At 38.3% G+C, this 12,184-nt stretch overlaps 1 protein-coding gene across 1 annotated transcript; it reads right to left on the reverse strand.

Annotated features, from left to right (window-relative positions):
* Nucleotides 1-495: 495 nt before the first annotated feature.
* Nucleotides 496-5,874, reverse strand: LOC109244508 (uncharacterized GTP-binding protein YjiA-like). The gene is made up of 10 exons (XM_019411611.1): nucleotides 5,448-5,874; nucleotides 4,902-4,967; nucleotides 3,922-4,102; nucleotides 2,731-2,927; nucleotides 2,518-2,568; nucleotides 1,891-1,982; nucleotides 1,722-1,783; nucleotides 1,390-1,481; nucleotides 1,000-1,104; nucleotides 496-899 (listed from the first exon to the last, which is right to left on the reverse strand). The coding sequence occupies exons 1-10, from the start codon at nucleotides 5,721-5,723 to the stop codon at nucleotides 762-764; spliced, it is 1,260 nt and encodes a 419-aa protein (XP_019267156.1). The 5' UTR covers nucleotides 5,724-5,874; the 3' UTR covers nucleotides 496-761.
* Between the last annotated feature and the right edge of the window lie 6,310 nt (nucleotides 5,875-12,184).

Raw genomic sequence — 12,184 nt, forward strand, 5'->3', positions numbered from 1 at the left:
TCCTGAACTTAGGCTAAGAAGTCCAAAAGTTAAGGACAATAGGTCCTGAACTTAGACTAACAAGCTCAAAAGTTAAGGACAATAGGTCCTGAACTTAGACTTACAAGTTTAAAAGTTAAGGACAAGTAGTCCTTAACTTAGAGTTACAAGCACAGAACTTAAGGACAAGTGGTCCTGAACTTCGAGTTCCAAGTTCAAAAGTTAAGGACATGTAGTCCTGAAGTCCTGAACTTAGAGTTGCAAGTTCATAAAGTAAGGACACTTGGTCCTGAACTTTTATGAGCAGAGGGTATTTTCGTCCGGGCAGGTAAAGTTTATTAAAGCAGTGGCTAAAGACTAAAGACATTTTAAACCGTGGCTTAAAAGTAAATACATGCGTTATTAGTGGCTAACCGTGCACTTTCCCTGTTTTTTTAACTTGCTAACAAATGTTGAACTACCATGTTCAGACCCATGTGTTAGGAAAAACACATGTATAACACAAACAGAAGATGATAGAGAAAGCATGAGAGGACGAATAAATTAACATGAATGTACATTTCAAATGAGACAATACATCATTCATCCCAATATTTTTTTAAATGAGACAAGTCCCCAAAGGAAGAGGGGAGAGGGGGGCCATAAAAAGAGAACGAGAAAGAGAGAGAACCTAGATACAAGAGGACAGTGCCACATGAGATCATACCCTAGATCACAGAATTGAATGCAAATTATGCCTGAGCTTAACCATAGCTTGCCGGTGGATAACATACGCCCATTCCTCATACTAAGCAGCCTTTGAAACCTTTTCTTAATGTTGTTTCATCTAGGTTTTTGCCTATGAATACTAACTTGTTTATTCTCTTCTCATTTGGTTCCCATGTCTTGCCTGGGCATCCATCTAAAATCGAATGTACCCCCTTCGAAAATTTAAAGAAAAAAAAAAAAAAAAAAAATTCAGTATCAAGAATAACAGATCATCAAGATGGAACATACTACCGTGAAGAAATTGATGAGAACCTGGAAAACATAGCGCTCTTCAGAATCACTCACAGATAAAACCCCCTTCATCCTGTACAGGTCATCCCCTTTCTCTTCAATGAGCCTTTCAAGCCAATCATCAACCTGGACCATGTACCCCACGAAAAGGTTGTTCATCCACAACGAGTTAATTTTGGACAAAAAATAGCCAAGGAAGAATTTCAATCATACAGTTTCTGTTTATCTTCTTTTCTTTTCTTTTTTTCTTTTGATTGTAAAGCATATCAGGGGAGCAAACACACTGAGCAGTTACATATGGGCAGAGCAGCAAGACTTTTACGCATGCAGTGATTTGCAAACTTGGCAACTCAACAATAATCAGGATAAAAATTCGAAATAGAAAAAAGGCTAGCTAGAAAAAGCATATACCTCATCTAAATCTAAGGTTCCCTCGGACACAATACAAACACTGGATACAGCAGAATCATGCACATGATCATGATGGGGGCCTTTGTGATGTCCTGTAAACAATGAGGCTTTCTATTAATGCTACGGAAGAAGAAGAAGAAGAAACTGGTAGGAGCATCCTGTCTATCTTCTGATAAGATGAGAAGTCATATCAGTAATAACGAGGAATCTAACACATCAAACACTAATTGCACATATATTTTTTTTTTCTTAAAAAAGAGAAGACAGGAAAACATTGGAAAGAACATGAGAACAAAGAAGAAAAGTTTCAAAAAAGTTACAGTAATCACTACCATGCCCATCTTCATGATGGTGCCCACAGTGTGAGCCCTCTGATTGAACTTCAGAATCAACTCTGCAAAAGCAAGACGTTCATAAAAAATCAGTAAAAATAACTCAAGATACCATTCTGACCCATGGAATAGGAAAATTTTTAAGAAGCAAGTTCTTTAAGAGAATCACCTATCAAGATCATAACCACCAACTCCCAGAACAAAGTCCATATCAACCACCCCATATTTTGCCTTCTTTATTTGTGCCATCCCATTGATATGCTGGAAAGTTATAGCAATCAACACTTTGTATGTAAAAGAGGAGTCATAATCAAACAGGAGAAGAGTATAACTAAATGCAGACTCAAGAAGTACATTTATCCACCAGAAATGACAATACAGATTTATACCTAATTGTCAAAGCTGTTAGATACACGGAACACCACAGAACTAAGAAAAACAGATGGACTTCAAGGTTGTAACAGCTCAAAATGCATTACCAAGTCATATCGAGACAAGCATTATGGAAAAAATTAAGGTAATACAGTAAGAAAGTAGTGAGAAGAACCTCGAAAATAAATTTTATCTTCTTTCGCATTAAGCAAATTAGTTAACACTACATGCGTAAGAGGGGATGTCCAAGCTTAACCCTATTTAATGATTCATATGCTTCTCATATTGCAACACCCTCAGTGCATGTCGTGTTTTTATATTATATTCGAGAAACTCCCAGCACCACAATACCAGAAGATAGACAAATAAGCTTAAAAAAGAAGATACTCTACCAAATAAGCTTAAAAAAAAGAAGAGACTCTACCTTGATTTTCTTTGTCAACACTTCGAGCTCAGCTTCAGCAACCAAGTCTATCTGTCAAGATAATCAGAAGAACATAAACTGAATTATAGGCTTCCCAAGATTGCTTGACCTACTGCAGGCTATAAACTGAAGTATAGGCTTCCCAGGATTGCTTGAACCTAATGCAGGCTAGGAAAGGCGAGCGACCAATTGCAAAGCTAGAAGCTGCCTTACCTTGTTCAAGATAATACGATCGGCATAAGCCACTTGTTCAACAGCCTCATTCACCACAAATCTGGGTTTTATCTCATTTAAATGCTGTAAGGCATGCTTGCAGTCAACCAGGGTAACGACTCCATCAAGTTTGACATGTCTTGAAACCAACTCATCGGAACAAAATGTTTCAATAACTGGACCAGGCTTTGCAAGACCTGCAAAACAAGTAGCAACTCAGAGGAACGGTTCGGAGATGATAAACACTCACTAAACCATGGGTTCCAAATTTCAATTTCTGAAGAACAAGATGCTACAGGGATTTAGTCAGACCAAAATGCATATTGAGTATTTAGCCAGCATTCTACAGGGGCCTCATAATGGGCTAAACTAAGGAACCCCACCTTTCGTGGTTTTATTTTTTTCTTTGCCCTGTTTCACCCCCTGAAGAAGGGGGTCTACAAAGGATACTCCATTGCAAAAAGCTAGTCAGCAACATTCAGCAAAATTGAAAAACTTTTCTGTCAGCGATGCCAGTGGACATTAACCTTGCCGGACCATGTACAGCGCAATTGAAGTTACCGAGGAGGTCACAACAGACCTAAACGACTAAGGCTTCATGCAAGAGAGTGAAAGGACCAGATGGATAACAGAAATAAACAAAACTGCAGTAGTCATTGGCAAATTAAATGAAGTTACATGCTCCTAAGTGTCGGAATTTTATTTGAATCAACATCACGAAAGATAATTACCAAAACATAAAAAAAAATGGCACATATGCATAAGTTCCCTTTTTTGCTGTTCGTATCACTGCATCAACATCATCTAAAGGTGGAGGAAGGAATTCATATCAAGCTGCAGTTTGGATTAAAGCAAATCTATTTCTATGTGGATGTGTTTTAAGGCAAAATAAATTTAATCCATCCTGTCAATAAAAGAGATAAGAAACCCCTCTGCTAAATGTTTTCACATACTTTATAGAAGAACATTAGCTATTTCTCATAACATGACCTGCATATATCAAGCAAAGTTATCCGCTGAAGTATTTAAGTGATTTGCAAGTGCCAAAGTACATAATCAGATTTTTTTTCTTTTTGATTAGTACTTCATAATCAGATGTTCTTGAGGTCTTACTAACAAAATCGAGTTTCATTGCACGTGAGCACATTTGACAACAACAGTTAGTTACATTTATTAAACAGTTTCACATACCTGTTGTCTCTATAACTATGTGATCAAATTTGTCTCTCCTCTTCTTAACGAGCTCCAAAAGCATCATGACAAGGTCACCACGTACAGTACAACATAGACAACCATTATTAATCATGACAATGTCCTCATTAGATGAAGAATGACTAGCAACCAATGAGCCATCAATGTCCACCTCACCAAACTGCAATTGGATTTAGTCATATAAATATCTAAGTAAATGTAGATAGTCCAAATTTTACTAGCCATATCATATTGTGAAAGGCAGTTCAAGAACTTGTTATTGGATGATGATAAGCATGCAAGGTGCATGTGCAATACACATTGTCTACGCAAAATAACAAACAATGACGCATATCATTTAAGAATGGCAGAAACTGACTGGTGCATCAGTACCTAATCTTTATTAAAAAAAATTAAATCAGGAAACAACTGTGCAAAAGCAAACTCAAATTATAAAATGATGCCATGCAATTTGTAAAACAATGCGAAAACTGGCTCATTGTTCTGCAAAAATTTTCCTACAGGTATTATGTTTGTAACTATAGGACAGAAGAAAGATTGGCAAACTTCGGTTGCCACAGTATGTAATAACCACATCAATTAACAAGCTCTAGTGTTAGATTCACATCCTTGTTATTTTGCTCAAATGGTTACTAAGTTTGATAGTAGTATTTTGTTTTAAAGCATAAGAATGAAAGTTAATGACTTGAACAATCAAGCTAGTTCGTCATTCTAAGACAGGTGCTTGTAGAAATTGTGAGCTAAGCTGCAAATTTGGGTGAGCCGACTCATGAAAGTTTGGGTTGTTTTTTACTTTATTTAAGAAGGGACTAAGTTGGGCAACATAGTTATATCTAACTCAATAGATGTAAACCAACCAATCAAATGCAAAATGGGAAGTCAAAGGGCATCCACTTGAAAAACATCTTAGGATATAGAAGTTAACAATAGCTGGAGAAGACAAGAAAACCCCATAATACCTCATTTTCGATCACAGCAATCCGCTTCCCATGCTGAGATGTCAGTATATGATTCAACAAAGTAGTCTGCCAGAGCATCCATGAAACAAAGCCATGAGATTCTTATAATCATAATAATCCCAACGTCTTATATGTGCAAAGTAATTCAGATATTTCAACTCAACATAGAGAAGCACTATATTCCTGGTTCGTATAAATTAAAACCCAAAAGAAAAAAGGAAACAGGGTTGTGATATTAACAAAATCAATTATTTAGTTCAAATTTTTTGTAGTGGACGTAATTTTCATTATACAAAAAAATGTAGTAATATAAAGCACAAATATTTTTGATATGTTTCATTCTAATATTCAGTAATGTTCTATCAACAACTACTATGCTTTGATCCGAAGCTAGATGAGCTCAGCTATATGAATCCACACTATTAAGATTGCTTCATAAATCTCCTGTTTCGTTTTAATATTCAATAACTTAAGTTATTACTGATAAAAATATTTTTTTTAAACAAATTTAAAAAAAAAAAAAAATAACTGTTTGATTCCTCTAACCTTTCCAGAACCAAGAAAACCAGTAATAATAGTGGCGGGAACGCGACTGTCAAAATTCAAAGCGGCAGCAACGGAAGAATCAGAGTCTTGGGGGAGGTATTCAGGAGAAGTGGAGAAACTTCTAGAATTACGTGAACAGAAATGGAATTCTCTGGAAACGAACGAGTGAAGAGTTCTCAGGAAATGGGAAATGGGAGGGAAGTTGTGAAAAGGACGAGGATTGGCGAGTTTTAGCGACGTTGATGATTCGGAGAGTAAATACCTGAGAGTAGCCATTGGGAATAGCAGAGAAAATGTGGGAGATTGTAATTAAACATAAACCCTAGCTGGGGTTTTTGGTGAAAATTTGAGTTGAAAGTTGATATATACCTACTTGGAGCTGAAAAGAGAAAGGCGCAGCTTCGGCTATCGTTATAACTAGTATCCACCCGCGCGTTGCGCGAAAAATGTGAAGTATAACATTTGGAAAAAAAAAATTATTTGGAACTTTTTAGTATTGAGCCTATAAATTGACAATTGGAAGAAACTATGAGATCAGCAAAAATAAAGGTAGACCTTTCAACTTATAATTTCTATTCTCGGTATCAAGATGTTGTCATTATTAATAGTAATATAGATTCATCAACAGCTCCAAAGACTAACTTCTACCTGGACAAATACTTAAATTGCTACTCAATAATTAGATGTAAATCATTCCATGTCATAATGTATGGATATGTGAAGTATGCACTCACATTCACCACGGGATTCTTGACAGATGAGTCAAGGTAGGCTTCAGTAATTTCCTTCATCTTTGTCAGCACCACAGAAGAGATTTCTTCAGCAACAAACTGCATCTCTTCACTCTTATTGTTTTATAACAATCATTAACTTATCACCAGGTCCAAGAAAAACCTTAATAGGCCACCATTTCATGTCACCCTATACATATGCATCACTAAACCTCTTGCCAATAAGCCGCTTTGCATCTGCAATGTAAATCACAATGAGAACTGCATAATAGAACTGAAACCATATAAATACGACTTGGATTACAGCACAAAACCTATGAAAAAGCAAATTACATGGGAAAGCACAAAAGTTGCATTAAACAAATATGGACAACTCAATAAATGAGATATATGTCATTAACAAATATGAGCAAAATGAAGCGTAGAACCTGAAACTCATATAATTTGTTCCTATTGATTTAAAAATCAGACTACTTCCGGCAATAGATGAAGCATGCATTAAGATATGATATCCTTGAAGATAAAAATAGTTCCAGAATTCCCTTGACTTAGATTACCCTAGCCTATTAAAGAAACGAAAGTGTTACAAACCATAAAATTTGACATCACAAACCAGAAACAAACATCTATATACAGCTACTGAGAAAAGGATTTAATTAATCCCACATTGTTTCTGATAAAATTTTATGTCAAGATCAATACAACTTTTCTTACACTAACTACAATCACGCAAAACTTCAAAATATTACTTTGTGTTCTTGGACAGGGGCGCTTCCTCTACGTGGAAAGATAAAGTAAGTGTCATAGAATTCTGTTGAATTAGGGAAATTGACTATGTAATATTTTATCTCCTATGAAATTAGATTGTTGATCATGTGATGAAAGCACTCATTTAATCTATTGAAATAAACCTTATAAATTAAGGATGAAGCAAAACATATGGTTACAGTAAAACTGAAGACTTTATATACTTCCTTTTTGCATAGGCATATTACGGAAGTATATATGCATAGTTACAGAATTTGCAGTAGTTTAAGAGACTAAACAATTGTCAAGAAACATTGTAAATTATTTTGACAGAATATGCATATTTGTAGAATTTGCAGCAGTCTCAGAGACATATAGGAGGAACATAATATTTTTTTTTCCCTTAGATTAATTATTAGGATGTATTATATTGGTAATAATTCGTTAGTGCTGGAAATTGGTAATCAGAAACAGAAGTAGAAATAAGTCTACAATACATAATCACTTCAAGTAGATAGTTTCATCTATTTGAGGATTGCTAGAAATTAATAAATAATTGTGAAAGTAATATTACAAACTGTCACGACCCAACCCCGGTCGTGATGGCGCCCAACACACTGCTAGGCAAGCCCGACCATGTACACAACCTTAGCCAATTAATCTAGATAGATAAATAAATATTCACTAATAAAATACCAATTTTAAGTGCGAAATCTCTGAAATAATCTCTAATATTCGAAAACCCCAAAATAAAATACTAGTCAGCCCACAGAATCTGGTGTCACGAACATGAGCCTCTAATACAGAATATTCACCTAATCACAAATCTGTCTAGGAAAGAAAATGCGAATAAAAGGATAAAGATAGATGGGAGAGATCAAGGCTGCGAACGCCATGCAGCTACCTCGATACTCCCAGATCCTGCTGCTCAGCTAACAAATCCTCACTCACCCTGTGGTGTACCTGGATCTGCACACAAGGTGCAGGGAGTACTGTGAGTACTTCCAACCCAGAAAGTAATAAACATAAATAAGGGTTGAGAGTAAGAAATCCTGGACAGGCACAAAGTAAGCTATAATTACAGTAGCTCAATCTAAATAATATCAACTCAATAAACTAATGAAAACAATTATAGAAATATCACAACAGATAAATAAGTAAATGGCAATCAGGTAGGCAATGCAACACATAACCGGACCTCCAGTACCCCGCTGCGGCCGTGCAGCCCGCTCCAATTTATTTAACGTCGACGGCGCTCACTCGGGGGTGTGCAGACTCCGGGAGGGGCCCCTTACGGCCCAAGCACAATAATAAGCCATATCGAGGCATCAAACAGGCCCTCGGCCTCATATCAATATCATTATCATACCACTGCGGCGTGCAGTCCGATCCCATACTCAATCCAAAATCACATAAGCCTTTCGGCACAATAATATAAAATATTCAGCCCAGACTTCATTTAAAAATATTACTTTAGTTTCTGCTTCTAGAAAAATGGCTGAGTTTACAAAACAGTGTTAAATACCTGGACTGAGTTCAATATCTAGAAATAGGGTAAGAAACCAGTAAAAATAATCCCTGAAGGATTCAAGTAGTTGGCACGAAGCCCAATTATGACAATTAATCCATTTTTATAAGGATACCACAAAACTACAATCAATTAGGTAGTAATTTTATTAAGCGGGACAGACCAAGTCACAATCCCCGACGGTGCTCTACCCCACGCCCGTTATCCGGCGTGCAAGTCACCTCACATAGCACTACATTGTGCAAATTCGGGGTTTCAAACCCTCAACACAGCATTTACATTTATTACTAACCTCAAGCCGGCCAAGGTCCTAGCTTGCTATGCCCTTGCCTTTCTAATTCACTTCTTCGTGCGTCGAATCTGACCAAAACCACAACGAATACGTCACAATATGCTAAGGGAATATAACCCAATCGAAAAGACTCGAAAAACATCGAAAATCACGAAGTTGGCAAAACCCGAGCCCCGGGCCCACGTCTCTAAAAATTACAAAATTCACATCACCGGATTCCTCGTCTCACCACGAGTCAATACATATCAGATTTACCACAATCCGAGTCCAAATGACCCTTCAAATTCTCATTTTTGTTCTCTTAGGTTTCAAGCCTTAAACCACCATTTTTGACCTTATTTCCTTAAGTTTTCAGCCTAATTTCATGTATTTGCATGATAAAATTGTGCTAAGTCCAAGAATGCTTACCTAATCGAAGACCTTGAATTTCCTCTTCAAAATCGCTCAAGAACACCGCAAGTCCGAAGTTGATATATGTATTCTGTAAATATTTCGCGAAGGGAATTAAAACCCTTTCTGATCAGTTATTTCCGCTTCTGCGGTCCTTTGTCGCTTCTGCAACTACCGCATCTGCGGTAATTTTTCCGCTTCTGCGGAATTTCATTTAAAAATCCAAGGCCGCTTCTGCGACATAATGTCCGCTTCTGCGGAACTAACTCTCCAGCACAAAAACCGCTTCTGCGTTCGCCTGTCCGCTTCTGCGGACTCGCTTAAGCGGAAAAAGTTTCGCTTCTGCGAAACTACCCTACTAGGCCATAAGCCGCTTTTGCGACCCTCCTCACGCTTCTGTGGAACCGCTTCTGCGGTCCTTTTCCGCAGAAGCGAAAATACCAGATATCAGATATGAACCTGCAATCTCCAACTTAAATTTTCATCCTGTTAGCCATCCGAAATCACCCCGAGGCCCCCGGGACCTCAACCAAAGACACCGACATGATCCAATACCTTATTCTAACTTGCTCCAATCATCAAAACACCTCAAACAACACTAAAACCATCATTTCTCATCGAATTCAAGCCTAAGTTCTTCTAAAACTTCCGAAACACGCATTAGATCAAAAACCCAACCAAAACACCTCTGAATGACCTGAAATTTTGCACACACATCCAAAATCACCTAACGAAGCTACTGCAACTCTCGAAATCTCATTCCGACACTCGGATCAAAATCTCACATATCCGCCGGAATTCGCCAAAATACTAACTTCGCCAATTCAAGCCTAATTCTACACCAGACCTCCAAAATTACTTCCGATCACACTCCTAAGTCACAAATCATCCCCCGAAGCTAACCGAATCGTCGGAATCCACATCCGAGCCCTCTAACTCATAGGTCAACATCCGGTTGACTTTTCCAAAACAAGCCTTCCTTAAAGAGACTAAGTGTCTCATTTCTTATCAAAACCATTCCAAACCAACTCTAACACATCAAATAGTGATAATGAAACATGAAGGAGCATAACATGGGGGAAACGGGGCGGTAACTCACGTGACGACGGGTCGGGTCGTCACATCCTCCCCAACTTAAACAAACGCTCGTCCTCGAGCGTACCCAGAGTTTTTCTAGAAGCCAACCAATAGCTGAATAACTTTATCGTGCATATAACCGGGGTGCCACGTCACCCTATCTCGCATAGGTCCGGTAACACAACATAGCTGAAATTTTCAGAATCCATCTAGTCCATAAATCATAGAACCACCCTGCACTTTCCGAAATCATACACAAGATAAGAACCTCACATCTATATTCAAAATAAGCCTAAACCAGCTGTAATAGACCATGCCTGCAACCTCGGGTGCAATTATATGATATACCAATAACTCAAGCACACGCAGCGATAACTCCCATTCACAGCAACTGCCCACAACAACCAAGTACCGATAGAAATCTCTTATTAGCCAAAGTCTCATTCCAACACCTTTACATATACTGCAACTGTTAACTAAAACGCGCAGTAAGCCATCACCATTTCTCAGATCAACCATTCATGAAACCACTTCTCCTTTGGTAAATACTACATCAAATTTTTCTGAGTCGAAGCTCGACATTACCCTTCCAACATACTGAAATCGAATCCGTTCGTATTCATTAGTGACCCCAACGATCCTCAAATCCAACACACCACTTTGGTGATATGACACCTCAATACCGGCCTAAGCCACAACTTGCGTAATACGCGTACCAATAAGAAACGGTCCGAACATACTCAAATCATGAAAATGACTCAAACGAAAGAGCGGTACCTCAAGCTCATCAGAACTGCCACAATACAAGGTTGAGACCCTATCTCACATCATAGAATAGAACGCACAAGTTTGACCCGCAAGGTCATGTTTCCACACGGCTTTGTTGCAACGCGCGATCCTATCTAAATACTACTTCCACCTGGAACACCTCTAGTCACTATGCTTGAAGTCGACAACCATGCTCAATTGATGTCTGGATCCAAAGAGAATCATTACACATCCCATGCTCTGCATGACCTACATAGGTCTTGTTCAAATTCTTCCAATAACGACACGACGGATGAGATCTGTATGAATTTATGACACTGCCGAACCAACCATTCATTGGGTCTATACTTCTGGCAAGAACTATCACCTCATTCTGAACCAAATAATGGTCTTAGCCCCCTTAATTTACTTCATCTGCTCAGATTGCACTGAGATCGAATTCAATAATCTTGTCTCACCTAGTATGAACTGCTCGGGCAATAAGCCACCCCAGACATAATTAAAAGTCTCATATGATGCCACAAAGCGCCGATAGGCTACCGATACGATCGCGGTACAAAAAGAAAAAGAACTCTGAAAGGAACTGCCTAACTCACGCACTACTATGTGCTCTCCTTAGAAAAATAAGAAGCAAGGCATACAAAAATAGCATATAGAAGACCATGCTCAATATCATACTGTTGCGGCGCGCAACCCGATCCAAATAACACACTCATGGCGGCGTGCCACCCGATCCACACATAACACTCACCTAAAGAGGTGTACATCAAGCTAAATTGCTCATTAATATAAAATACCGAATTTCGGTCACAGGTATGCTAAGTGCACAATACCGTCCCTGAGGGGACATATAGCGCTATAAGCTACCAAAACTCAAGCTCAACTGAGGTGCGATGTACAATCTGAATCTCGAGAGCCATTTTGCTCATGAATATCATTTCTACGCGAATCCTCAACACATAAGCATTTTCTCAAACCGTCTCAAAACCCACACGGCATAGTGTATCACTGCATAAAATATCTAACAACGGAATAACCCCCTGACTCCTCCTCCATAAGGAGCGCATCACTGAAATGAACCCGTTTGGCCTGACATAGAGCACATATTCACATTTGAATCCATCCGCCGACCTCAAGCTGATCCTGCTCGCACTGAACTAGGTTAATTACCTTTCAAAGGCCCCTAACAACTCATCCTTCGCTC

The sequence above is a fragment of the Nicotiana attenuata genome, unplaced genomic scaffold, assembly GCF_001879085.1.
Source record: "Nicotiana attenuata strain UT unplaced genomic scaffold, NIATTr2, whole genome shotgun sequence".
In the NCBI taxonomy this organism is placed as follows: domain Eukaryota; kingdom Viridiplantae; phylum Streptophyta; class Magnoliopsida; order Solanales; family Solanaceae; genus Nicotiana; species Nicotiana attenuata.

Excerpts from the sequence above, each read along its gene's own strand:
- LOC109244508 (XM_019411611.1), bottom strand. The coding sequence starts at position 5,723 with ATGGCTACTCTCAGGTATTTACTCTCCGAATCATCAACGTCGCTAAAA. Across the intron at positions 2,928-3,921 it reads CATAGTTATAGAGACAACAG|GTCTTGCAAAGCCTGGTCCA; the intron begins GTATGTGAAACT and ends CTTGTTTTGCAG. Across the intron at positions 900-999 it reads AAGAGCGCTATGTTTTCCAG|GGGGTACATTCGATTTTAGA; the intron begins GTTCTCATCAAT and ends AAATTTTCGAAG.